The sequence below is a fragment of the Vigna unguiculata genome, chromosome 3 (genome assembly GCF_037176805.1).
Source record: "Vigna unguiculata cultivar grain cowpea cultivar isolate G323 ecotype 2 chromosome 3, ASM3717680v1, whole genome shotgun sequence".
NCBI lineage: Eukaryota > Viridiplantae > Streptophyta > Magnoliopsida > Fabales > Fabaceae > Vigna > Vigna unguiculata.
Window position 1 is genome coordinate 46,780,894 of NC_140794.1, and position 23,836 is coordinate 46,804,729.

The 23,836-nt window shown below is 34.0% G+C and overlaps 3 protein-coding genes and 1 pseudogene across 5 annotated transcripts; 2 read left to right on the top strand and 2 right to left on the bottom strand.

Annotated features, from left to right (window-relative positions):
• Positions 1–7,026: 7,026 nt before the first annotated feature.
• LOC114177004 (thaumatin-like protein 1b) lies at positions 7,027–10,545 on the bottom strand. Of its 3 annotated transcripts, none has more exons than XM_028062219.2 (3): positions 10,444–10,545; positions 9,457–10,147; positions 7,027–7,560 (listed from the first exon to the last, which is right to left on the bottom strand). In XM_028062219.2, the coding sequence occupies exons 1-3, from the start codon at positions 10,496–10,498 to the stop codon at positions 7,425–7,427; spliced, it is 882 nt and encodes a 293-aa protein (XP_027918020.1). In that variant the 5' UTR covers positions 10,499–10,545; the 3' UTR covers positions 7,027–7,424. The 3 variants fall into 3 exon arrangements, with proteins under 3 accessions (XP_027918020.1, XP_027918021.1, XP_085526701.1); XM_028062220.2 differs by having other exon boundaries at positions 9,457–10,090; positions 10,444–10,527; XM_085670575.1 differs by lacking the exon at positions 7,027–7,560 and adding an exon at positions 7,571–9,105.
• LOC146887913 (L-type lectin-domain containing receptor kinase VIII.1 pseudogene) lies at positions 7,847–8,542 on the top strand (annotated as a pseudogene).
• A 4,797-nt stretch (positions 10,546–15,342) lies between the features above and the next one.
• LOC146887914 (uncharacterized) lies at positions 15,343–16,737 on the top strand. Its single transcript, XM_085670464.1, has 3 exons — positions 15,343–16,115; positions 16,230–16,423; positions 16,493–16,737. The coding sequence occupies exons 1-3, from the start codon at positions 15,343–15,345 to the stop codon at positions 16,735–16,737; spliced, it is 1,212 nt and encodes a 403-aa protein (XP_085526590.1).
• A 3,792-nt stretch (positions 16,738–20,529) lies between these two features.
• CSDP1 (cold shock domain protein 1) lies at positions 20,530–23,556 on the bottom strand. The gene is made up of 2 exons (XM_028059667.2): positions 22,679–23,556; positions 20,530–20,899 (listed from the first exon to the last, which is right to left on the bottom strand). The coding sequence occupies exon 1, from the start codon at positions 23,466–23,468 to the stop codon at positions 22,713–22,715; it is 756 nt and encodes a 251-aa protein (XP_027915468.2). The 5' UTR covers positions 23,469–23,556; the 3' UTR covers positions 20,530–20,899; positions 22,679–22,712.
• Positions 23,557–23,836: the final 280 nt, after the last annotated feature.

Sequence of the window (23,836 nt, forward strand, 5' to 3'; positions counted from 1 at the left end):
GTTAATGAGTTTCCTAAATCGAATAAGAATGGATGGTAGCTCTTCATGTCGGCTTTGGCTTTCATTTTTATCTTTTAAAGCTCAATACGCTTTCCTTTTTGTCCTAAAATAAAAATATTTAACACAATTACGGTGAAAACTAAAGTTTAAATATTTCTTTCTTAACTTTTGAACATTTATATATTTCATTTGCTTCACATTATTGGTGGCATGCCGTATAAACAAGCATTTTTCAATATTAATTCTTGATAAGTGAACTTTATACTTATCCTAATATTAGGAAACTAATTTATAAGATAAAACTTCGTCTGACAGTCATAGTTAGAAATAACTGCTTTGGAGCGTTTGAGTTTCGTCATGATTTTGTCCTTAAAAGGCGTCTCAAAGGGTAGAAGGAAGTAGAAGTATTTAAATTTCGCTTGAACTCGACTCTTAAACAATATAGGACTTATTGGGTGTACAGGAACAAGATGACTCTCATATGATCTTAAGAAGTATACTTTAAGATACAACTTAACCCGAAAAATCGGTTTGTAATGTGAAGTTTGCACTCACATATATAAAGTAAATCTATCTTATCTCTAGTTGATGTGGACACTAGTTGATGTGCCAGTTACGTCAAATATATACATCTTGAGTATGTGATTAAACATTAATTGGTGATTCGATAGAAAATGGCAGGATAAACCCAACAAATAACAAATATTATTAAAATATACTTTATATAAACCTAATAAAATTAAAAAAAAAATTAAGCTTTTCTAATATTAATACTCAATAACTAAGTTTTATACTAACAAATGAATAGAATAGCGAATATCATAATTCACATTTTGCAAGTAAGAAGTTCTTTTCACTAATAGTGAATATGTTAATATATGGACGTTCTATTTAAGTATAAGTATTCATTATCTTATAAAAACTCATATCGTCTAACATTTTTATAGTTTGTTAGATTAGATATATATTTTATAAGAGTGGATCACATTAAGCCATTTTGCATTTAGCAGAAGCTTTATTCTCTATTTCCTATTGCACAACTGGGACCTCCATGATCCACTATTTAAGTTCAACGCGAACATTCCGTCAAAACAATAAAAAGTTAGACACTAACAAATCGAAAAAAATAAATACAAGAGAAATTCAGCTTTTTTGCATGCATATTAATTGGCTCTTCAACTACTTAAAAACAAAAGATAAGTTGTTTTATTTTGCGTCCACGTAAAAATATAGTTGCATAACAAAAAAAACAAAGATCATGCCCACAAATAGGGGAGCAAGACGAATATTGTGTTTGCCACTACATTCCCCTTAATGGTGTTAATAATGTGTACGACAATTCAAAGACAATATGTATTGAAATGTAAACATGTACCTATATATAGAGCAGCTATATTAATATTGAAAATTCTAGAGGGAAATTAATTATAAGGCACGTAATCAATCTCCGGTAAAATATGTTACTTAAATTTATATACAAAAAAATGTTCAGAAAAAAGGATGGGAAATGAAAATGAAATATAACCTTTAAACAATTAACCAAGGATTATAATGGTGGTGGTCAATAAAAAACAATATTGTACACATAATTAAAGTGAAAATATAGAAATAAAATCATAACAAATTCATTAATTGTCCAAAATATAGCACATGGAAGCAATTGAAATTGCACTCTTAAGATATATTAAAAATATAATTATCTTTGATATTTTACTAATGAAATTCTAATGGGCCAAAAGGTCCAATTATTAGATAGGTATGTTCTTAAATTGTTATCTTATTACTTTTTTCCCAAAAATCTCAATTTATTTCACTTACCATTAATAATTAATTATAAAAAATAAATCAGCTCGAAATTAAGGGCCATAAAAATATTAATTTATTAATGAAAATAGAAAACATCACCCCCCCAAATTCTGAAGGGAATTTATATGTTCACCAGGAAATTGGATTTGGGTTTTGAGTGACTTAATGGAAAATCAAACATAATGTTCTCTAATCTTATTAATGTAATACATCAACGTTAGGTATGTTGCCCTTAAAATAAAATAAAAAAAGTTAATTATCTTATTAGTGTTATGTTAAAATCACTATATTACAGAAATTTAAACCACTATTAATTTAAACGACACCTACATTCATCATATTTAAACCAATATATATATATATATATATATATATATATATATATATATATATATATATATATATATATATATATATATATATATATTTACTTCATGATAGAAAATTACAGATTTTTTTTATTTTTACTTAACTTTACTAATAAAAAAATACTTTTAGTTTTAAGTATATATATATATATATATATATATATATATATATATATATATATATATATATGTATGTATATATATGTATATATATAGTATAAGAGGGATACACAAACTATTTCTATGAAAATTTTCATGTATTACAGATATGGATGTAAAATTCCATACTCGTAAGTGTTCGCGGATAAAATCTACAATAGGTAGGGAATTGATATTGTAAATTGATACTTACGGGTAATGGGTACGATATTTTTTATACCTGCATGTTATCTTGACGAGTATGGATATCATAGTATCCATACTCGTGGTTATATGTACTCGCTATACTCTGATTTAAATTAAAAGTAAAATAAAAAAACACGATTAAAATATTAACACATTAATTTTGAATGCATTTTTTATCAATTGGTTTTAAAAAATCTCTATTTCTTTGTAAAATTTTATGCAACATTATTTAAATGAATTATTTGACTTTGTTTGAAACTTATAAATGTTATGTATCGTATTTTATTTGAATTTATAGTTAAAGTATATTAAATTTTTTTAAAACTTTTTTTGTAAATATCCACAAATACTCATGAATGTCCATAAATATTAAAAAAATATATGGGTATCCACATAATAGATACCCGTACAGATATGGAGATGGATATGAAACATATATTTATTCCAGAGATAAAATATTAGGAGTTACTACTCGTACCTTACATGTCCGTTACCATCCTCTCCACATGCATGTTCTATATATATATATATATATATATATATATATATATATATATATATATATATATATATATATATATATATATATATATATATATATATATATATATGCCACAAAACTAATATATTTAATAAGTTAAACGGATGAGAAAATATTACACAGTATTTACGACATAATAAATTAAAACTTTGCATTCACATATTTTTCTTAACCTTTTTGAGGTCACTGACACCAAATCTTACCTGCAATTTGTCTCTGAAAGTGGTCTATAGACATGTGAAAGTCAGTGTTTGATGTGTGGAAAACTCCAAAAATGACGTGGTTAAATTGAAATATGAGTGGATAACGATTGAGACATAAGTAAAACCTAACATCTACACACCTACCTCTCATCTCTGTCAACACACTACCAAACTACCTTAAATTACAGCCGCAATCACACTTCTCTTCATTAAACCTAATCCATCTTCTTGTTTTCAACTTCTTTTACATCTGTGGCTCGCAAAGGTCGGAGATATCTATAGTTAACTGTTCCAATCCAAGTCTCACTGCATAATGCGACCCACATAGGAAAAAAAGTGGAATATTATGACAAAGGACTACGTAATTATATATAATTTTATTTTGTAGCGTTTTTAGCATTGTTGAAGGAAAGAAATAGTTGAATAAATAGATGATAACCTCTTAAAGCTTATAAAGGAATTTACAATATAAGAAGACTCTCGCAGCTTTTGCTGGCATGGGATAGTTGAATTTAACGACAGTGTCGACGTATTCATCGTTCCATGATTCGCTTACATGTCGTGTAAAGTAGTGATGTGGATAAGATTTCTTTCTTCTTTTTTTTAACTTTATTTTTTATCGTCATCGTCGTCACACACCTTTTCTTCTGGTTTTGCATGCACTCTTCATTCTTTAATAAAGATTAGCATCAGCAGCAGATCAGCATGTTTGATAGCAAAAGCGAAAAATGCTTTTCGTGTTCATTCTTTTATTTAGCCTCCTTAACCTAACGTTAGCGATGCACAATTGGTTTAATTTATGTGCACGTTGAAATGGAGATAGGGACGACGCTGAACAAAATGTGAAAAGCTTTCTATTGCATAATATTAAACGATAAAAAAAAAACAACGTAAAAGATGAAAAGAAGGGTCAAAGATAGGAAATGAAAAGGTGAAAAAGCAAAAATGGAAGATATGGAAAAAGTTGCATGGATTTTTTTTTTTAACATTACATTATGAAAACAATTTGATTGAAGGATTTCTTACGTTAATTAAGGGATGAAACGGTAATAATTTGGAACGAACAACATAGTGTCGATTGTTAAGGAGTAATCAATTATTAAGGGGAGAAAGAGAAATTAATATGCTGTGCATGAGACTGATAAAACTGTAAATGTTTTTTTTTTTAAGAAAGTAAAAGATGTGAAAAGAAATAAATGAGCTTTAAAATCATTTAAAAGAAAAAAGATAAAAATAAATTAAAAATATATATATGACTGGTCTCCATAAATTAAAAAATATTAATAATGCAATTAAAAGTGTAGAAACTTATCAGATACCCTAAGGCTGCAAAGTATATAGAGAATAATAGTATATAAACTATTTAAAAGTGAAAAAACTAAATCACGTGTAACTTTTTGCCTTTTGAAATATTTAAAATACTGCAAATATATCTATATATAATAAAGTTTAATTACACGTATAATTCTTGGTTCGAAAATATGAAAAAAGTTGCATGCATCAGAAACAAGGACAGATGCAAGTGACTGGGTGTAAGGGTGATAAAGTATTGTACGATAAACTTTAGGTTTGATTAGTAGTGTTGGTGATCGACGAGTAGATTTTTGATAAATTTCGGAACTATTTAGTGATACGCAATACAGAGAGTGATGGATGAAGTTGAGGGAAGTAAATATAATAGTGAAAGGGACATTTATTTGAAGAATGAGTTCATATCATCTTTAAAATGAATGTTTGTAACTTTTTTATACATTATTCAACTCTTTCATTTTTACTAATGTAAAATTTTCAACCTATATTTACATATGAAATCATAACTCCTAGAAACAAATAGTTATAATCCTAATATTAATTTTAACGATAAATCACAAATATTATCTCATATTAATAAACATGCTGTAAATTGAATGCAAAAGTATATATGAATTCAACATAATGATAATATTATTAGAGCATTATTGATCCTCCTTTGATCTTCCTCTTGTAGAGCATTAGTATCTCTTTATAGGTTTTCTTTTCTGATGGAGATAGAGAGAAAAGAAAAGAAATAGAAACTTACGTTTTGTGTGTGTGCTCTTAGAAAGGGGTCATGACCCTTTAAATATCCTAATTAGATTAATTACTTTAAGATTTAATATTTCTAATTTGACCTCTCATCAAATTAGAAATTACTTTATAATTTCTATACAATTTTTATTTTTATGCAATATGCATTTAGCAAAAATATTAATTTAATCATATCACTTTAGTATTTGCCAAGTTAAATATATGTTTTGATGAAAAAGTACCAAAGAAATTGAACATTTAAGTTTGTCGGTCAACATATGTTTGTCCAAGATAATCCATGACTCTTCAAAGTGTGAATTAATTGTCTTGTCTTATAATTTACATCAATTTTTGCAATTTTTTATTATAGTATAATAGTACTTTTATGTTAAATATAAATATTTTTATTATTATTTATCAATATTATATATTTATTTATAAGTTTAGATTTTTCATAGTTTACTTTAATATTGTTTTTCTTACAGTTCTTTGTTCATTTGTATTAAATAATAAATTATTAATTTTTTTAAGTTTTTATAATGGTGACGATTGTAATTGATTTTTTTTTATGAGATATCCAAATTTAAATTAAAAAAAATTACAAATCACATTCTAAATATTTTTTCAGGTTTTATTTGTGGAATTGACTAAAGCTAATAAAAAAACACATTCTTGTACAAGATAGTGTACTTGGACCTGTAATAGGCCGAACCTCATTCATGAAGCCCACAAACAGAAAACACGAACTTTTGAGAAGTAGATTGATCAGCTTGTATGGACCAAAGGGGAAAATGGAGTTTCTTCTGCATTTTTTTCCCTTTTTTCGATTTTTTCATTTTTATATCTTAAAAATTAGTTTTTGTAATTTGGAAATTAAAAAAAAAAGTGAAAAAGAGAGAGTACAAAAAAAAAAGGGATTAAAAACAGAAAAGAATCAAAGGAAAATAGATGCACAAAACGCAAGAAAAGGAAGAGTAGGCGAACTTGAGACAACAGGTCACATTATATTAATCAATCTTCTTCTACTTAACCAATCTCGTTTGTTATGTAATGAATTAATTTCACATAATATTTGCCAATAATATAAAGTATATGAATCAATAAGAGAATTATAAATGCGTTTATTAACATTCCTCTTTTGGGATAAAACAATTCATAATTAAAACAGAATTAAACCTAGGTAATTGTTGGAAAATAACTTTTTTTTATTAATTAAGACTGTTTTCTTATTTCCGAAAATTTACTTTTACTGTGTTAAAATTAAAATTAAAATGTATATACATAAGGACATTATTTATTATTTAAAAAAATAAAAAATGTTAATTGTAAATATTTAAAACAATTACATATAGATTGATATAGTGTATCATCATACAAATAGAAAATTTATTTTTTGACAAACTTTTAACGATATACACATAACATTTTAATGAATGAAAGAAATGTTTGATGTGACTTAAAAAGAGAAAAAAAATATTTGATATGAATTAAAAAATAAACTTTATATAAAAAAAAATTGTATAAGTATCGTAATCGATACAAATAATAATACGTGAAACTAAAATATTTGACTTTTTCTTCGTTCATTCCATTCTCAATTTCAAGTGGCTAGGTCATTTTCTCTCCGTCAAACTTATTTATATAAATTTCAAGTCATTTGAAAACACAGTCGATAATTACTCATGGTAAAACATTTAAATTTGATCAACTATTGGTATTTTAGAACATGTATATTGATATATTATGTGACAGTTATTGAAGCATTTAAGTTGGTAAGTGATTTTATGGCACCCAAGAATTCACTCTCTAATTGTAAACTATACAATTGCATCAGCTTGCAACAAAGAAAACAACTATACATAACACAGCCATATCACCAAAATCCGATTTAAAATCCTAATTCTGGTTGTGGAATCATCTAAATCTGTTGATTTTGTTGAAGTTGTGTTACAATCTTGACCCTGCTGCTGATTATATATGTGCGTGTGAACCACAAGTTGATCTCCTCATGCATTGTAGTAATGGAAACTATCATTGGCATGGACGCATAGTTCATCAAAAACTGAACTCTTCTGGAATATGAATTATAGTCTTTAATTGCTTCCATCACCTAATTTATAGTTGCCACCATATTGTTAATAAAACAGTGGCAAGACCTAATATCATCAGCTTCGGTGACTTCTCAGCATAACCATGCCCAACTGACACATCTACTGCAACTGGGAATTTCCCATTTCCTGATTTTATCGACCTGCGTAATATCAAAAACATTTATTTTACTTCTTCATTCTTTACAGAGGAACACACAAACAAACACAATTACAATATCATTGCTTCCATCTTAAGAAACAAAAATGAAAACCTACATTCTTCTTCTACCTTTATATTTCCACCGGTAAAGGCTTTTTACCCGGTTATTTTTCTCATTTTGGCTCGGGTCTGGGACCGAGGCATATTGGGGTGAGGTCAAAAAGTATTCCCTTTTGGTCTCGGTTGTTACCCGAAGTCATAGAATCTCTTTTATGCTTCGGTTCTAAATGAACCGGAGCCATATGGTTCCTTTTCTGCCTCGGGTCCACGAGAACCAAAGCCATACGGTTCCTTTTCCACCCCTAGTTGCTCCGACCGGTGAGTCTACAAAACTCCCTGTGGTGATACCCCTTGGTGCGGCAATGGCTGCTTGTGCACAGTTGACGCAGGTTAGGTATGGTGAGAAAAGTGACGGCCTTGTGACATGCCGAGACGCAGAAGTTCCTGGATCTGTTGTGGTGCGACCTAAGCGAAAATTGGACCATGCTTGTGTTAACAAGTTTGATTCGCTTGGTTCAGAGATCATTAAAATGCCGAAGCAGTTTACCTACAAGGAGCTGAAGTCTGCTACAAAGTGTTTCAATGCGAATAGGATCATTGGTCATGGCGCGTTTGGGACTGTGTATAAGGGGGTTTTGCCTGAAAACGGGGACACTGTTGCGGTGAAGAGATGCAGCCATAGCAGTCAGGGGAAGAATGAGTTTTTGTCGGAGTTGTCTATCATTGGGAGCCTGAGGCATCGGAATCTGGTTCGGCTTCAAGGGTGGTGCCACGAAAAGGGGGAGATTCTGCTGGTGTATGACTTGATGCCGAACGGGAGTTTGGACAAGGCTTTGTTCGAGGCAAGGACACCTCTTCCCTGGTCTCACCGGCGCAGCCCCCTCTCAGAACCCTTGGCTTCGAACCTAGGGGTTCCAAGTTAGCGTCCGAAACGACGGTCTCTCCCACCTTCGTGATCGCATTCGAGCATCGAGCTTCGCATAGCAACGTCGGGGAGCTTTCCGGCAAGCTGAGCAACTCTGGCGCGTTTCAGTTCTCCACCGGGAATGACGGCTCCGGTGACTTGTTGGATTTGGAGGAAAGTTTGACAGTGCTAGAAGAAACTAGAAGCTCTAGTATCGCTGAGTTTTGGGACAAGTCTGGGTTCGCAGAGAGAGATGGAGAACATGCAGCAGCGCGGAAGAAGCAAAAGTGTTCGCATTTTGTGCTCTAATTAAACTATATGGTCTCGGTTCAATTAATAATCGAGGCATATAGTCCTATTTGACCCCGGTTCAGTGTTCTTTTTGAAATTTTTAGCCACGTTTTTTGCTTTGGGTCTGTTCAATCGAAGCATATAAACACCTTTTGGCACCAGTTTTTTTTGAACCGAAGTCTATAACTCCTTTTGGCTTCGGATTTTTCTTGAACCGAGACATAAAAGTTACTTAAAATTGCAAAAATGTCACCGCGCCGTTATATGCTTCGGTTCCTTGCCAACCGAAATCTATAAAATGAGGTAAAAATGTAATTCTGCACTGGTATCTAATGAATTTTCCTAAACAGGTCTTTCTTTTCGTCACTAATTGGTAAAAGTTAGCATGATTCTCAATGTTAAAGAGATAGTTTTAAAATGAAATTTATAATCATTGAATAAGACTATGCAAGATTAGAAAAAAATACTCCTTTTTCGAAAAAACATTAACCATATTAAACTTAAGAAGAATATTTACAAGGGCTAAGAATACACTTCATCCTACATTAAATCGTTAAGAAAATTATTCATGTTTTTAGAAAAATATATCATTTTCAAAACAATAACTATTCTTAATATGGAAAAGAAATTAACTTATTATACCTTTTGGTGGAGGAGGGACAGAAAGTGATGCGGTAATCCGCAGAGGCGCAAGTGAAGGTGCTGGTGGCATCGTCGTATGCGAAGCTATAGGCGCGTGGGCACGCGCTCTTGAACAACTGCGAGTAAGAGCTCGCCTTGCATGTCTCAGGCGTCGAGTAGGGCCCACTACAACAATACCGCGGATCCCCAAAGGCTTCGCACGCGCTCTTGCACGCAACGCCTTCCCCACTCGCTGCTGCCCTCACCTTCAGCTCCGCCGGACACCCTCCGTTCAAGTCCGCCGCGCATCCGGTCGCGGTGCAGTTTCCCCCGCCGCCTTGTGCCTCAACCAGCATGGGGAGGTTGTAGCCGTCCACCACGCTGACGTCGTAGAAATCCAGTCCACCGCCGCCGTTCAAGGTGAACTCAGCTAGTGTGGCAGGCGGAGCTGCCCCTCCACCGTTGCATTCCATGGCGGAGGAGCCGCAGTCTCCGGTGACGCAGGAGAATTTTCCAGCGGAGTCCGTGGAGCACAGGGTTCGGCCCCAGAGGCGGCCGGACCAATTGGTGGGGACGACGAAGGCGTCGGACTGAGCGGGTTGCAGGGCAAAGCCGGTGGTAGCGAGTTGCGCCGTTCCGGCGCCGGACAAAATCCCTGGCCAAACCGGGAAACTACACTTGTTTACTATAGTAAATTTCGCTGAATTTGACCCTGGATAAGTTAAAATAGAAAAGGTTACTAGATAAATTTTTTTCATAATTATTTATACAGTGTTATAACTTAAAATTATTTTTTCTAAATAACTAATATATACATGGATAAAATAATCTGTTTTATAGAAAAAAATATACTTCAGGAAAAAAATAATATTTCCCCTCGGTATATTTTTAACAACATTTTACATTCTTAAAATTTCCAAGGAATTTTTTATCCAAATATCTACCATCTACGGAAAAGTATAAATAGAAGAAAGAAAATGTAGGTGTTTATGGAGATATGATTAGCACCTTTAAGAAAGTGAGAGAAAAATAGGAAGATGAGAGTGACAGTTGAAGAAGTCATGGATGAAAATGTTGAAGGTGTAGGAAACAGGGTTTAGTGGAGGAGGGTGGCTCAGTAGTGAACTCAATATATACACTGATTCTGATTCTGATTCTGATTCTGATTCTGGTGTGGCTGCCATGTGCATTTCAGGTCCCACTTTAGCTACCACATGCATGCACAACACAACACAGCACAACCTTAACACTCTGAGTCCTCAAAGTGTGTTTTTTGGTGAGCATTTTTGAATTATTATCATAAGCTCCAGATCCAACGAACCTGTTATAAAATAATCACAGGTTCAGCTTTTCCATTAAATGTGTATCAGTGGTGTATGCTGACGGATACATGAGAGGAAAAGAGGTTAATGGCAATGAAGCATGCGCAGGATATGTGACATAAGAATTTGGTAAATTTTGAAGGCAAAGGAACAAAGATTGAGGTTCAGGTGTTTCAGTTTTCATGTGAATTATTATGTCTCATTTTCTGTGTCCAAAGTTACTGCATTCTCCTCTCTCATCACATGCTCCTACTAGGAATACCATAAACCCATACTCTATACAACGCACTTTCCACTAATTCACCCCAAAACGGAATAATTGGTTTTAAAGTTTCTGGTTAAAGAAATCAGATTTTGTGTGTATTCTAAAAGCAGCTTCTACTACTACATATTAAATACCAGAAAATATATTCTTCAGATCATCTTACTAAATATACTAACAACATAATTTTGTAAATGGGTATTTAGATTTTCATATATAACATATCTAATTTTGCAAATAGATATGTTTTATGTGATTAGGTTATATGTTAATAAGTCATATGATACACTTTTATGTTTTGTTTTTGTGAAAATCCAATATATATTGTTCTTGTGTGTGTAATATATTGATCTCCTATATTACTGTCTAGTGCTAGGAGTTTTATTTTATTGTATTCAGCTTATATAATTTATTGTTGCCAATGTTTTGTTCTTGTGTGATATTAATCCTTAAAAAATAAGATTTTTACTTTTGGTTCTTATTTGACATTAATTCTTGTGGACTTTTGTCTGTATTAAATAGTTTTTGTAAAATGTTGACTGTGCTGAGTTTTGTCCTTGATTAGGACTAAAATAAAAACAATCAAGTTCAAGTTCAAGAGAGTTATTCATATAAAAGTGAACCAATAAAAATTTAAAAAACAAGAAATGCAATGCCTTCTAGGGATTAAACCCGATAAGAATTTTTATGGAGACAAAAACCAATTATATTATAAAAATAAATATAATAGTAAAGATAAGACTTAAATAAAGTTTAGGTCCTATGTCATGGATTCTTGTTTTGAGTGTTTAATAAAAAAAAAATTCTTCCAATACTTAGTCATTCTTATTGACTTAAGTATCTAAAAATTACAATATTTTTAGATTTTATTTTTTATAATTTATTAACTCTTTTTTTCATCCTAACGAATGATATATTTTCATTATATGTAGGCTATATATATTTTTAGTACTTTGAATTATATGATATGTATTTAAGATACATAATGAAATTGATGAAAATAACATTAAATTAAATAAAAGAAATTAATTCATTAGGTACCTGAGGAAAATTTTTAAAAAGGGGTCACTTTGACCAAAAATTTGTAAAAAATAGTCGTTTGAAATTTTATTTGCAAAACTGGATCGTGTCGTCAGGGGAGAGGACGACTTTAAAGGTGAAGTCGTCCTCCCAAAGGCCGGTTTCCACTTTTTTTTTTTTTAAATGAAGTCGTCCGGCTGAAGGTCGGTTTTTGGTTTGGCGTTAATGAAGTCGTCTTTGCGGATGATGACTTCATTTTAGTTTTTTTTTAACAGTAAATGATAATAAATTGAAATAAAAATAGAAATAAACTTTAATATATTTTTTAAATGATTAAAAATTAAAATACAATAATTTAGTAACTTGAAAATAATGAAACAGTCATCTATGTCCTCCGGTTCCACATGTTGGTCTTCTTTTGGGTCTGTTGGGACGTGTTAGTGGTTGTTGTTATGGTTCATCATCGTCATCGTCATCTTCATCTTGATGACTTTGGACATTTTGAGGAATTTGTGGTGATTGGGAAGGCATTGGCGGAGGATAGAATGGCATTGATGATGAAGATCCTGGATAATAGGCAGATGGTGGTGTCATGGTGTTGGTTCCAAACATATGTGATGGACCAGCACCATAAGTTGACTGATGCGGGAAGAAACCGTATGAGGAAGGGATATGTTGGAATGAGGTGTTTGATGGGTTGTCAAATTGAGGATGTGAATGTCCAAACATTTGACCTTGACCCATAGGGGACTGTCCGAAAAAGGGTTGGTGATGATGCATGAAATCTGGAGAAGACCCAACATGGGCAGTGTAGGGTTGTGAAGCAGGCTGAGAAGGTTCTTGTGATATGTCGTACTATAAAATAAATAACATGGTTATTGGCATGAATAAGTATGTATGATAAAAAAAATGTACTACAAATGTATTATAAATAACCTCATCGTCGAAAGATTCTGATGGAGATATATAGCGGATAGTGTGGTTGATGTACCACTGCATATACAGTGTTTCATCACGCAAATGACCGTTTCCGCTGAACGGTGTATCTTGAATGATCCGATTTTGACGATCATTCCAAATTGCAATCCATTGGTGATGATGCGCCACCCAATCTCTGTCGTTTCTCCCCCTCAAGTCATCCCTGTGAACTTGATCCAGGTTAACCGGCTCAGGCGAAATTTTTTGTCTTAAACCAAATTGACGCATCACCCTATCCGCCTGATGGATTTCTACTGTCGCGAAGCAAATTATTGGTAGTGTTGCTCTGGAGATCGGAGGGATGTCAACCACAATCAATCGACTAACTTCGGGTTGAATGTAAGGCCTCCACAAGAACTGAAACCAAATTGTAGACATTAGTTTTAAACTTTTAAAAACAAAAAACTTGCAATTACCTTAAGTATTACCTGTCTTGTACGTATTTGATCAAATCTCAACCGAAAATCAGTAACTGAAATTGAAGCTGGATTTATCCGATGCGTTACGTTCATCCACCTAAATAAAAATGTTGCAATTTAAAGTTAGTTAAATGAGAAGAAAAAAAATAATTTAAAAGTTAGCTTTCTACCTTCTACAGATAGGGAAACCATCCCCATCAGCCACCTCCTGATCACTTAAAGGTTGAAGTGGTGGGGCTATAGAAGTAATCCTTTCCCAAGCCCAACATTGTAACAAAATCATGCATCCACCAATATTTTCTTGGCGTAGGTGAATGCCATGATCTAGGCAACGATATAGACAAGCCAAGACTGCAAAGCCCCAACTATAATTTCTGACGACATCCAAGTCAGCTAGCCTAAGTAGATACATGACATGTACCCTAACTGCAGACGTGTCTGGCATTAAAATGCTTCCAATCAATGTGAGAATGTACGCTCTCGTATATTGAGCAATAACCTCATTGTTTGCATTGGGTGGAAGCTGTTGGAAAGTAGTGTTTAACCAAGATACTCGAATTGAGTTCCCCCTTATCACCGTCGGTGGTGGAATGACACCTAGATGTTCATGAAAGGTGGTGAATATGTCGTCAACCGTAGTGGGACCAGTTACCACATCTCCTTCTATCGGTAGGCCAAGGAGGACAGCTACATCTTCTAGTGTCACGGTGGTTTCTCCATGGGGGAAGTGAAATGTATGAGTTTCTGATCTCCATCTTTCTAATAAAAAACTGAAAAGGAAGTGGTTGACATCCATATCTGGGATGTACAAGGTGTGTCCGAATCCAGCTTGATGCATTAAATTTATGACATGGGGATCAAGTATGTCTTGATTGTTTAGTATCCAAAGTCCAGCTCTTCTCGGTCTAAGAACTTGTTCTCGTCCTTCCCATAAGTCGTGAGTAATATGTTCGTGCTGAAGCCGGAGTAGTGACATATCGTGAGGTAGGCGTCCATTTTGTCCCATGCTAAATTAAGAATGGTAAATAAAAATTAGAATCTAAGTGTGCAAATTAATTAAAAGAAAGTATTAAATCATACTTGAACCTTGAAAATAGAAGTTATCAAAGGTGAAGTATTCAACACTCTCCCACTGCGCGCAAACTTCAAACAATTCTCTCCCAATCTAAGCACAATACACAAACCGAAATATATGAATCTGATGCATATGGATGCAACTTGAAGGTATTTAAACCAATGCCTTGGTTCCTCACGTGAATGCACAGTAGCTTTCCATCAATAATTTAATATTTTCGTGCAATGTGGTTGAGAGCATGCATTCAGAAAAGCCATTTAAAGCTGCCAACCCTTTAGACCAGTGCATGTAAAAATTGGACTGTGCATGGCATAGGGAGTAGGAGGAATCTCTGAATTCCACTATTTCCCTGAATTCATGGCTTGGAACTAGCGCAGCAGGGAATCCACACTTGACGAGCACGGTCAACGAGGAAATAAATGTGTGCAGATTCGCGTGCGCGTGATGTTGTCAGGTAGCGCAACACTGAAGTCGTCATCAGTGCGGACGACTTTCACTTAATGTCGCCAGGCCCCCTAACGGTTTCTGCACTGTTCAATTAATGAAGTCGCTGGCTCAATGAAGGCGTTGGCTTAATGAAGTAGTTGGCATTAATGCGGCTGGCTTAATGAAGTAGTTGGCACTAAGACGACTTATTTATTAAGAAACAGTGTCCTTAATGACGTCTGTGTGCATTAAAATAGGTTATTTAATATGGTTGACCGCTGCCATTAATATTGATTCACTGGACACGATTTAAACACCACTTTCTTGTTCAAGTCTCATAGTTTTTTCTCCCCTTATTATTTCTGACCATACGAAATTTTTACTCTTCACCATATTTGCACGAAAATGGCAGGACAAAGTGAATATCCATATATTTTGTCTTATTTTAGTGAAGATGAGTTGGTTACCAACCAATATACAATCCATACAACAGATCATATTGGCTCATCAAGTCACACCTCAGTTGAAGCTTCAAATCCAGTGACCGAAAATTCATTATGTATTAGGATGTCTTTTGACACAAAAGAGTCCACAGTGTCATATATCAAGCAATACCACATCGACAATGGTTACATATTTGTGGTTGTTGAGAGCAAATCTGAAAAATTTATATGTCGATGTGTCGACCACAAAAAAGGCTGCCCGTGGCGTTTACGGGCTGCTTATAGCAAGCGGAGTCTGAATTGGGAGATTAAAAAGATTGACGGAATCCACACTTGTTTGTCAACCATGCAATCTGCAGATCATGTCAATCTTGATTCCAACCAAATTGGTTCTATTGTGATGAACTCTGTAAAGGAAAATCCTTCCATACCTATCAAAAGTTTCGTAGCTGAAATTAAGAATCGTTTCGGATATTCAGTTTCATATGACAAAGCTTGGAATGGTAAGCAAAAAGCGCTTGCTAAGGAGTTTGGAGATTGGGAAGAGTCTTACAATGAACTTCCCAGGTGGTATCAAGCTGTACAAGAAAGCAATCCCGGCACAATAATTCAATGCACTGGATCTCCTAGACTTGTTAGTGGCCAACCTGACCCTTCTTGCTATATTATGGAACGCGTATTTGGTCTTTTGGACCATGCATTCAAGGGTTTAATTATTGCAAGCCAATTGTCCAAGTAGATGGCACATTTCTCACAGGAAGATATCAAGAGACATTGTTAACAGCACTAGCTCAAGATAGTGGAAGGAGAAACAAAGGAGGCCTTGATATGGTTTTTTCAACTCTTAAGGGAGCACGTTACACCACAATCAAACCTTTGCTTGATAACAGACAGGGGGAAAGGCATATTGGCAGCCCTACAATCTGAAGAAGTACAATGGGAAGCAGATGGATTGCAATCAGTATACTGCATACGTCATATTGCTTCCAATTTGAACAAAAAATTCAAGAATCACGAATTGAAAAACCGGTTAAAGAATATGGGTAATAAAAATTTTCTTTCAGTCATCATATTCGATAATTAAATTAACTAATATAATTGCATTTTTACAGCTTACGAGGTCAAACAACCCATATTCGATGCTAAATTTGCGGCTTTGAGATCACATTCACCAGAAGTGGCATCTTGGATCGATAGGATACCACTACAAAAATGGACTCAGGCCTACGACGGGGGTAGTAGATTCGGACACATGACAACAAACCTGGCAGAATGTATGAATTTTGTTTTGAAAAGAGCTCGTTCATTACCAATTTGTGCCCTAATTAAGGCAACATTTGAAAGGACCGCAACATGATTTGTTGAGAGAGGGGTTAAGGCAGACTCCATGTTACGAGCAGGCCACCAGTATCCCGAGGAAATTAATACTATTATTAGAAAAAATCAACAACAAGCGGGAATGTGTCAAGTGCGTCGATACTCACGAGACAATAATGAATTTCAAGTTCAAGAGATGTTTTCTCCACATGATCACCGCCTATCAATGTCTTTTACAGTTAAATTAAATGATTGGTGGTGTGATTGTGGTCATTTTCAAGCTGTTTGACTGCCTTATCATCACATAATAGTTGTTTGCTTTTTCTCACATATAGACCTAACCACATACATCCACCCAGTTTATAGCCTCTACAACATCAACAAAGCATATGAAATACAGTTTCATCCGGTTAGGAATAAAGAATATTGGTCCATATACACCAGACCAAATTTCATTCCAGACCCAAACATGCGTCGTAGGGTAAGGGGAAGACCACCAACTAATAGAATCCATAATGAGATGGATGAACCAAATCCAAACAGACGAAGCAAATGTTCATATTGTAGAAATTAAGGACATCATAGGGGCAATTGTCCCTACCGTCAGTAATTTATTACTTTATCCAATTTTATTATATTATTTTCATTATGTAATTTTTATTATGTCATTTTTATTATGTATTGATTGCGAATTTTTATTATGTTATTTTTATTATGTGATGTATTTTTTTAAATTAATTTATTATACTAATAAAAGAATCCCAACAAATTAAATATACTATACAAAAAATTTAAGAAATGTAAATGATTGAAAAAACTGAAAATTGAAAATTTATAAAACATAAAATAAAAATGCAACGAAAACAAAATCAAAAACTGAAACCGGCCTCCTGTCGGACGACTTCAGCACGCTACATGCAGAAACCGGTCGGAAGCCGGACGACTTCATTTAAAAAAAAAAAAAAAAAAAAAGAAACCGGCCTCTGGGAGGACGACTTCACCTTAATGTCGTCCTCCCGCCAGACGACACGACCCACTTTTGCAATATTATTTCAAACAGGCCCCTTTTTACAAACACACCTGAAAACGGACCCCTTTTTACAAATTTTCCGGTATCTGATCTAAAAAATGTTAAACACTCAAAATAAAAATATCCGTATATTATTATTAGAAAATTATTTAAGCCTAAAAACTAATATACCAAAATATTTGTTTTCCTCCTTCCCATAAAGTTATTGATTTTTCATAATGTAAACAATATATTTCGAAATTACATAATGGAATCAAGAATTTTATGAGAGTACCGAAATGAAAAAAAAAAAAAACATAATTTTAGAAAAATAAAAAGAAAATTAAACAAAAATGAATGCAACCCATTTGACACAATCCTCAGATAGGTATGCTAGGTTCGAAAATGATTACCTTACAAATAAATTTGTGTAGCATTTTGTTATTAACAGAATGATACTCCTAAAATACAACGTCGTTTGATATCATGATATAGTTTGAGTTAGGATCATTAAAGTATTACATTTTGCTGAGAAGAAGAACATGGAGAATGGCTTTGGCCTCATCTTCATCATCCCTTATCATGATCAAGCTAGTGGTGTCCCCAATAATGACCAGTTGGAACATCAGTAGTTTAGAATTCTCCAAAGCCTTAATTCGTTTTCCTCTGTGGTTTTTGTCGATAAGGTAAAAAAATTGAAGGAAAAATTGGGTCAAGTTGGATGGGGAACCTTTTTCTCTTTTAGGTCCGATAAGGAGATGGAGCTCCGCCACAATGCCATTGACATGTCACATTGGAAGTCAAGCCAAGAGTAGGGCGAGGAAAAGATAGTCTTCCAAAGCAATATGATGGTGTCCTGGTCTGGTGTGACACGATAGCATCCGAGGTACAACCTTAGTGGAGTTATTTTTAAGGATGTCAACGAAGCGAGTAGGGTTAACTCCCCATAACTTATTTGTTGGATAAATTTGTTTCATACCTGTACCAATATTTATTAGGTATATGTTATGCAATTATTTGCATAATTTTTTAATATCCACATATACCCATAATATTTATAAAAAAATAAAAATAAATATTTAATAACATATTTTAATTGTAAATTCAAATAAAATAAAATACATAACTCATTCAAATAATGTTGAATGACAGTTTACAAAGAAATGAATTTTTTTAAAACTAATTGATAAGAAATAACTCATTCAAAATAGATATATTAATATTTTAATCATGTTTTTGTTTTTTAATTTAAATTAGAGTATAACGGGTACGGATATCTACGGATACTATGATACCCGTACTCGTCCCATTAACATGTGGATATTAAAAATATTCGTATATGTTATCTGCAGATATCTATTTACAATATGCATCTCTTATCCATTACGAATTTTATCCATAAATACTTACATGTATGAATTTTTTTGATATTCTTAATTATGTCAGAAAAAAAAAATGGTTGTTGGAAAGGAAGAAAAAAGTTTAAACAGATAGTGATTACCTTTAAAATCCAACTTAATTTATTGAGACAAAAATATTATTAAGAGATCGCATTAAATAAATTTCTCGAATCTTAGTACTAAAATATTAATTAAATCTTCATTTTAAATGATTTAATTTTTGAATATCTTATTTTTATAAAAGCCATTTTAATTTATTCAATAAAATTAGATTTATTAAACATAAAAAGTACCACCTTGATCTCGTAGATATCACAACAAAATAACCTTACAAAATATTTCTTACAAACTTCAACAATCTCAAATGACATCAAAAGAAAAATATATACGTTGTTATCAGCTAAAAAAAATGTATTTGACATGAGTTGAAAAACATGTTGAGAAAAAATAATTAATTAATATTGTTGAATTATTGAAAACATGTAAGTAATAGAATTATTGAACAGCATAAATTAGAAAAAAGAAAAGTATTCTATTTAGTAATGTTAAAAAAAACATTCAAGGTGAAGTGCCTTTGCATGCGTGGTAATGCCAGATCTACCGGATGTGATCCTTGGATACATGGATGGACAAAAATTTAAATGTTTTTGTCACGAGAATTTGACGTCACACACTACTGAGGACTAAAGTTAGTGTTTAACACACTTTTAAGAATGGATTTGGTAATTTGCAAAATTTAATTTCAACCCCCACCATATACTTAATGATAACCTGAATAAAAAAAGAAAATTATAACAGTCATATACTGATCTTGGACACCGAGTTGAGTTGTTGAAAGCTTCTCTCACTCTATCACTTGATTGTGTTGTCTACCAAAGGTAACTATCACACCAATATCCTCCATTACGCGCCCCCTACACTCAGGAACAACAACATAATCACTCACCCAAAACTCCAACCCTCTAACCGTCAACATGTCTTCCATTCAAATTCGCCTAGTGCAAAGCCAGACCTACAACCCTCAACCTGCTCCTACCGACTTCAAAAGCCTCAAATCAACACCAAAAAAAAACAAAAAAACAAAACCTCATTTTTCATATTGTCACCAATCTCTTTATCCAGCTGACTCTCCTCCAATGATCCAACAACAAAGCTAAGAGAATTTTTATTATATAAATAAAAAATGGTAGAAGCAAACAAATTACCATGATTTTGAGGTTTCGTCCTTGTGAGTCTACTTAAGCTTTGTCTCTTGAAATAGTAAATAATCAAATTCGAACCTAAGAGTGTGTAGTGCTATCACTTCAGTTCTTTAAAGCATGTTTAATCCTTGCAGTGTGTGACATCAAATTCACCCCACAAAGTAAATAATTCTCAGCCTATAAACATGGCATATCATGTTTATAACCAACACATCTGACAGTCCACATACATAGAGATGTTAACCTTGACGGAATTCTTTTATAAATCTCACGAATGAAGCCACTTGGCAATTAACATTTCTTAATTCATGTGAGTTAAACAAAAAATAAAAGATACTAGGAGGAGAAGTTTTGGTAGCCATAATTTGTGTTGGGGATAAGATTAACGCTCCATCCAAGTCAATAAATAAATTGAGCACGAGCCCTGTTTTTTTGGTGACCATAGCTTGAATAGATTTTAAAGAAAAGATCAAACACCAATGGATGTTAATAAACGAGTCTACCAGACAACCGTGAGCTGGCACTTGATTTTGGTTCACTTCTTCAAATAGTCACTTCTCAACCCAATCCATTTGTATCTGGAACAATGGACTAAAATATACATGGTAAGACAAAAAAAAGAAAAAATATTAGACTTGTTTCTAAAGTTTGCCAGGATTTTTTCAAATCCAACCCCAAAAACTGAGAATTGCAAGTGACAAGTGATCCGCAAGCACAAGCAACAACGGCGAACTATGTACGATATGAAGATGAAATGCAATCAACACAATATGTCGATGCCACTCAAGCTCGATAGAAATAAAGCCATTCATTCATTCAAGATATTTAGACAAGGTATAGACATCACAACAATGCTGCTCGCACAGTTTTTCTAATCACTTCTTAGTTCTTAACAAATAATTATAACATTTATATGAAACCATATATATAAATCCAATTGAATCGACTGCTCAGTTTGGTTTTGATAACATTTAGGGTTAAAAAGTCAACCTAACCAGTCAAGCATGATCCGTTTGAAAAATATTCTGGATCTTATGCAGTGATACCATTAGCTTGGGAAAAAGACATGCCTTGCAATTTGCTACTTAGGTACAGGTAGAGCACAAACACAGTACTGCAATTAGAATATTAGGTTCCCCAAGTGCACAAAACATTGACAGTTTCACAAGATTTTTCCCTGATAAGACTAAGTTTCAACAAGCCCAACCAAATGTACAGCTTAAGAACGAAATAAAATCTATTAGAAAATAACTAGGGTGTTTTTTTATCAGCAGAAAAAAAGAATTAGGTGTGTGTTTGAATCGAAAAGGTAAGTTCTAACTAAACAAACATCCTTTGAAGATTCGAAAAATGCTAACAGCATGCTCTTCTGAACACTCCTTATTACTGAGTGAAATTCATTGACAATAAAAAAAATTGTAGTTCTCAATAAATTTTATACACTAGCAAAGCGTGTTATTGGTGATACTCCTAAAGTTTTAAAATTTCATGGGTATAGAGTTCAAAAGAGGGATTTATGGAATACCATGTTAAAAACACGTAAAGTTAGGACAGTATAATTGGTGCAAATAACCAAATCTGGTAAAAAAAACTCAAAGACTTGCATTCTAATGTCTCTAAAGAAGCTCAAATATCTAATAGCCAAGTAACCGCCCAAGCCGGCAACATGTTGATAGACGTTTAGGGGAAAGCTGATATGCAAACCAAACAACAGCTATGCACTGCCATTTTATTTAATAAATATAAGGAGTTAAAAAGTAAGCAATTTTAAAACAGTGACAAGGTGGGAAGAACCTCATTCTGATAATCTAAGTAAACTTAAGGTAAATGTGGAAATGTATGTTATACTCTCTACAAATCTACTTCTCTTGCTTCCAAGACTCAACAGATTGGGATATCCACTTAACCAAATACAATCATGAATCTTAATCTTCATTCAATCATTACCCCCGTAATTGCAAGTTTCATACAAAATTAATGCTCGCAATAATCAATGACCAAATCCAAACACACACCAATAAAACACAAATCTTTGAGAAGGGCAACACTCCACAATCTCTTGAGAACTTCACTCTAAATTTATGATCACTTGATTATGAACCTTTGAGACAAATAAATCAAGATATAAAATCTCAAGTTCGGGAACAAAGGTAGACTATAAATCAGAAACAAGGTCTAACCGGCAGAGTAAAAACTACAAAAAAAAGGAGGCAAAATCGCCTGCGAAGCAGTACCATAGTCAAAAACCAAAACCACATAATTTTTTTTGCCATATGTATAAACTTCCCCGAAATTAGAAGAATAATAAGAGAGGCTAATAAATTACTAACTGTTAAAAGGTGCAAAAAAAGAGAATATGTACTATTCCACCTTTTTCTCCCTTCGCAAAACGTAACCCTTCACCTCACCCGGAAGCCTCGACACACTCCCTCGCAAAATGCCCAGGCTTCCCACAATTAAAGCAGGTGCTCTTCCCAGCACCGCCGCCGCCGCCACCACCACCACCACTATTACCACCGCCGTACCTTCCTCCTTCAATGCCGCAATCCCTAGCCAAATGACCTACCTCCCCACACCGAAAACAACCGCCACCACTACCACCACCACCAGCACCGACGCTCTTCGCGGTTGCGCAATCCCTCGCCATGTGTCCAAATCCACCACACCTAAAGCAAGAGCCGCTTCCGCCGCCGCCTCCTCCGCCGCCGTTTCCTCCGCGCACGCAATCCCTCGCGAGGTGACCGAACCCGCCGCAAACAAAGCACCCTCCCCCGCCTCCGCCGCCTGAATTGCTGCTTCGGTTGCAGTCCCTAGCCAGATGGCCGAAATCGCCACACTGGTAGCACGTGGCTCCGCCAGAGCCCGCGCCATTCCGCCTGGAGCCGAAGCCGTACCCAGAACCACGATTGCCGGCGGCGGCGCGGGGCTGGAGCGGTGCGCCGTCGATTCCGGTGACATCGACGGCCTTGGTCTTGTCGTTGTCGCCGGTGGCGATAGCGAACTCGACGCGATCGCCCTCGAGGAGAGTGCGGTAACCGTCGGATCTGATGGATGACTGATGAACGAAGAGATCCTCGCCGCCGTCGTCAGGCTTAATGAAGCCGAAGCCCTTTCCATTGTTGAACCACTGCACAACGCCCGTGAATCTTTCTTCCGCCATGGAATCGGTTCGATTTGAAAGCCAACAAACCCTAGAGAGAGCCTCAGAGGTGGAATGCCACAACACAACACTTGGTAGAGTCTCTCTCTCTCTATATATATTCTATGTGAACTGCAATTCCAAGGATCATAAATCAAATCCAACCCTACCTGCGATTAATTATTAATTATTCATTAATTACTAATTATTGATTAATTAAACCAATTTCTGTTTTTTTAAATTATCGTCGATTTTCATAAACAACCGAGTAATGATCGAATATGTCTCAAATTCATATATTTATCCCACTATTTTATTATCAAAATTTTATTGTATGTTAAATATATTCTTAAGTGTGAAAATAAAATATAATTAAAGTTGAATCTATA